This window comes from Montipora foliosa, unplaced genomic scaffold (assembly GCF_036669935.1).
Source record: "Montipora foliosa isolate CH-2021 unplaced genomic scaffold, ASM3666993v2 scaffold_28, whole genome shotgun sequence".
Taxonomy (NCBI): domain Eukaryota; kingdom Metazoa; phylum Cnidaria; class Anthozoa; order Scleractinia; family Acroporidae; genus Montipora; species Montipora foliosa.
Genome location: NW_027179581.1, coordinates 10,001 through 14,995, shown reverse-complemented (window position 1 = coordinate 14,995; position 4,995 = coordinate 10,001). Strand labels below are relative to the sequence as shown.

General features: G+C 43.5%; 1 protein-coding gene across 1 annotated transcript; it reads right to left on the bottom strand.

Annotated features, from left to right (window-relative positions):
• Window positions 1–981: 981 nt before the first annotated feature.
• LOC137986706 (uncharacterized) lies at window positions 982–2,658 on the bottom strand. The gene has a single exon (XM_068833651.1). The coding sequence runs from the start codon at window positions 2,656–2,658 to the stop codon at window positions 982–984; it is 1,677 nt and encodes a 558-aa protein (XP_068689752.1).
• Between the last annotated feature and the right edge of the window lie 2,337 nt (window positions 2,659–4,995).

Below are 4,995 nucleotides of genomic sequence, written 5' to 3'. Positions count from 1 at the left end.
CACAGAAGTACAACACTTGCTCCTCGTAAACTAAGTAATTATATTAAACTACATAATTACATAAAACTGTACAAAACAAGTCCACGCAACATGCTAGCAAATGAAAAGAGAAAAATACACGCTAACGCCACGCTGATACATAAATAAAGCAAACTCCAATGCACGTCACTTAATATACCAACGGCCTAAGCCTCTTGATCATAGCAATAGCAGTATCAATAATATTACCAGACAAGTGTACGTTGTACGTGTGGCCCAGCTAAATAACAGATGCTTATAGTCGAGTTCATGGCCCAAAGCAAAACTAGAAACAAACTACAACCGAGCATCAGAGAGCCTATGACGCGGCCATAACGCTAAACGCCTGACAGAATACGAGCGAGACGCTAAAATTGACGCTACGCCACCTAACAACTGAGCTAGTTAGCTCTTAAGTCCAAATGCATGAAATGCCCTGTCCCATATGAAACTGTGCAAGGGATACGCTGTCCAAGGTCGAAGACAAGCTTCCCGCCAGGTGATTCTTGTACGGGGATCGGAGATGGCCAAAGGTCACGCCGTGATGTACGACCGCAGCGCCCAAGCAAATTCCGCGTGGTCGTGAATGGCTTTATGCAATAAGAAGCGGGGCACTGCATAAGAGTTCGATGGTAGAAAACGCTTACTGAAGCTGCATGAACTGACGTTGCCCAAGAATAAAGCTGTAAGTATATAGTATAAGAGGGCTGAAGATCAGAGATGTACTCTGTAGGAATGGTTTCCAATGGAGGCGATGGAAGGGTACAGGCAGATACATGACACGACTTGGTAGGAATGGTTTGATCTGTTGCAGCGGTCATGTGAAAAGGGCCACTCAGTACTTTAACTCCAGGTTGGATTTCGTGACCATCGATCCATAGGTCTGAGTGTGAGAGCGCCATCAGTGAAGTACCAATGGTAAGGCAAACAGAGACAAAGTCAAGTCCGCGATTCAGTTTGGAATTACCTGGAGGAAGACCAGGGCATGGAGGCCCAGTTAGTAAGCAGGTTGACGCCATGATTCTTATTATCTGTAAGTGGATTCTGAAGGGAACAGGCGAGTTTGAAGGACATGCTGGGATGTCGAAAATGGATACTGGGTGTTGCATGGTCCATCAGAGCTTGTGTAGAATGTAAGTGGTTTTCGCCAAATAGAATGGGCCAGGAAAGACCAGGAACTACGAGCATCTGAAATGTGGTTTCCTTGCCATTGCTCCATTGTATGGGAATCTCCATGGTTCCTACAGCCTTTAACTGAGACTTTGCATCGGCAACAGAGACCGCGACAGGCTTTTCAAGCGACTGAAACTTTAACTGCGGATACTTAGAAGCGACGAGGTCAGCATGGGATCGACTGACAAGTGACACGGAACAACAACTGTCAAGAGGTAGAGGAAGTTTCTCTCCAGCAGAGGTGACAGGTGTCCAAAGGATATGGCGTTCGTGGAGTTTACCCGCAGGATTTGTGACGGCTGGCAAACCAAACACAACATGTTCTTGAGATGTGGTCGATGTCTCACCATCAGCTGGCTTGTTTAAGGGTTGGAGGTCTGCGACCAGAGATTGCATTGGGGATTTCTTGTGACGGAGAGCTTTGCAACCCCATTTGTGACACTGAGAACATTTATGAAGTCTCCCAGCTGAACACTTGTTATTTGCTTGCTCGCAATTAGCAGAGAGAAGCCTGTTAAAATTTCGACATACTTCTGGAATTTTCTTTCTTTGTGCTGGCGGCCGCTGCGTACAATCACGAGCTGTGTGCTGGGTTTGGCCGCAAATCCAACATGAGCGTTGTTGCTGAAAAGGCCGAACGTCGCCACGAAATTGACCAGAAGAGCTAAGTAAGGCAGTTCGCTGTGGACCTTCATTGGATGCAGTAGGGAGCGACGGGGAATCCTGGGGTAAGGGCGAAGCAGATCCTTTGTCTGTAGCAGTGATGAACGAATGTTCAATGCGTCGAGCAAATTCAATGGCTTTATCGAGTTGTGTCACATGGTGTGCTTGAAGAACCAGATGTTGGGCAATATGCGGTTGTAACTTGGAAATAAACTGCGAAGTAACATAGGTTGGGCAAGATTTAGTGAGGCTTTCGCCTAGTTTATCGAGTTGGTGAAGAGTATTCTTATACTTGAATGCAAATTCATCGACAGATTCCGATGGATCCTGTTTCATAGAGCTTAATTCGGCTGCCAAACGTCGACATTTTGAGTCGGTGGGTTCCTGAAACTCGTCTCGCAAACGTGAAATGAAAGACGCCAATTGCTCGTCTGGTGATTGGTCGGAGAAGCCTTCTGTACTGCGACAAAATGACAAAACAGAACGTGGCCATTCGCCAATGCATTGTTGTTCTAGAAGGGACAGGCGAATGGTGGCTGGAAGGTGCGATGTCTGGTCTTGAAATCGGTCAAGAAATTCGGCAATGTCATCTTGAACTTTAGTATCTTGGCGGAAGGTGGGTAATTGGAGCGTCGGTAGTCGTAACGTGGTGAAATTTTGGTTGGGAGGAGCGGGCGTAGGATCGGCCGCGCTAGCGTGTGTCGCTGAAGTTTGAGCTTGAAGTTGGATCGCGCCGACTGATCCCTTTACCACTTCGCTGAGGCCAGCAACGACTCCTTGTAATTCTTCGATAGTAGCAGGCATGTTAAATTATCGCCAGTCCGGGTTCTCCACCACTTTGTAGTAGGCTGAGTCGTTGCATAAGACGAGAGTAAACAGACAAACACAACTTTATTCCTCGAGTCCTTTCGATTACATGTGCTCTCTCTCGACTGGTTCTAACCGGTTACGGGCATGCAATGCTACATGTATACAGTCACGAATTGTCCCACTACACCGGGGGATGGGGGGGGGGGGGGGTGGAGGTACTCCCAGAAAAATTGGGTAGGGGTGTGCGGCCCGCTTCCCAAAACCCTTACCCTATTTATGACCAAAATCTGCGGTTTTCCCTACCCAATTTATGACCTGACCCTTAAATCAATACCCTGGTGCAGACCTGCCTTATAATTATTTCCCTAGTTCAGACCAATGTTAAAGACAATGTTTATCTGCTTTTATTAGTTAGGTTACATGATAAAGAAGTAGCTTCTAAATAAAAAACGAATTCAAGACTAGAGAGCAAAAATGGATACCCTATTTATGACCAAAATGGCGGAAAATTGGCCAAAATCGATACCCTATTTATGACCAAAACGGCTGAAAAACCTTTTGGGACCGCACATACCTATATAAAAGCCCATATAAGGGAGTACCCCCCCCCCCCCCGGGAAATGTGGTCACAAGGGAGATTTGCTTGCAACATTTTTGTGCAGGTGGGTGAAAACTACTTTGGAAATTTAGGGACTTAAGAAAAGGGACCATGATTACGTTAGATCAGATCGACGAAGGACGATACACAATTGGATCACCTAGCAAATTGAGTTTTGAGGAGCGCCTTATAATTAGTCCTTACGTAAAGAGATTTGAGAAGACACCTTTGGACAGCCTGCTTTGCTTTTACTGAGGGGCACGTATGTCCAAAAATTCACTTCGCTTCTTTAAAATCCGCGTGCATTAAATTACTTGCCTTTCTGATAAGCAGCAATTCAGTTTTCGTGTCTACTGCGTATGCGCTGTAGACACCAAGTTTTTCAAAAAAAGTTTGTTAACTTATCGACAGCCGATCGTGAATCGATAATCAAATTTCCGGGATGGCCGAAATACGAAGATTTGACGTCACAGTGAAGTGGTAAAGCTGTCAAATGTACACTGCAATCGAAAGCATGTGCATCGAAGATTTTTGAGGATCGTCACTGTAGTGTATCGTTTGCAGTCAGATTCTAGTTTTCAGTTAATGTATAGATTTAGCGAAACCTAAAAGTGGAGCTCCCTGGTTATTTGTTCTCACTGCATGAAAATGAAAGGTCCGCCTTTTGACGTTTCCGGTTGCTGCTTTAATAATTAAACTATTTTCTTTGCTTTCTTCAATAGAAAAATTCATTGCCTAACTGGTGAATTCCACGGTAAATTTTACGCTAAAAACCGATATCGCATGAATCACCAAGCGATGAGTACGATATCGGTTTTTCGAGTGAAATTTACGTTTGGCAATGAATTTTTCTTGAACCGCATGAGTTTTAAAAGAAAACAAGCGCACCCTCAGCGAGCGAATGGAAAAGGAAAAAAGCCATTTCAAAGTCAACTGTAGGAATCACGCTAAAATTAGAAGCCATAAAAATACGCATCCACTTTAAATAACGCATCCGTAAAAATAACAAACGGTTTAATGCCAAAGGAAATAATTTGTGGAGTAACTTCTTCCACTAAGTATGAGCTATTACTGGTATTCTGTTAGGTCCCCCTACCCTCCCCCTCAGAAACACGTGTAGACTCATCCGGTATGGTTTATTCACATGCTGGAAGTTCGGATTTGGTTCCCGGAAATGAATAAAAATGTTGCAAATAACTTATACAACGCTTATAATATCACTCAAATCTCCATACTAGACATTCATCGCCCTAACACAAAACACGAAGTAGGGAATCGTAATTCTAGAAGCTTCTAGTATGTTTCTTGCTTTTTTGCTACCAATAATGCATGGATTTCGTGCATTGCCATATTATGTACGAAGCAATGGAAAGTTGGATAGATTTCACGGAATTTATCAAAAGGACTCTCACACTGATATAATAGCAGAAGAGTTACTTGAACTTGAAAACATTTAACTGAAATTTAATCCTCAATCCAATCATACAACTGAACTTGTGGAACAATGAACAGTGTGGATAGCACACTTTCACTATAACACCAATGCCTGGTGAAAGCTCTAAACATGTCAATCAAACTCAAATCATACTACATGTATGTTAGTTTAGTAATGAACATCAACCTTCTATTTAGTTCACTATCAACTTGTAGTTTCTCCTCATTAGGTGACATTAAATTTTTCTGTTTGTCTTTATACAAGGGCCTTTGTTGCCATTGAAAAGCTATTTATTAAG

Bases quoted from the DNA above. Each gene is read 5' to 3' on its own strand.
- LOC137986706 (XM_068833651.1), bottom strand. From the start codon at position 2,658: ATGCCTGCTACTATCGAAGAATTACAAGGAGTCGTTGCTGGCCTCAGC.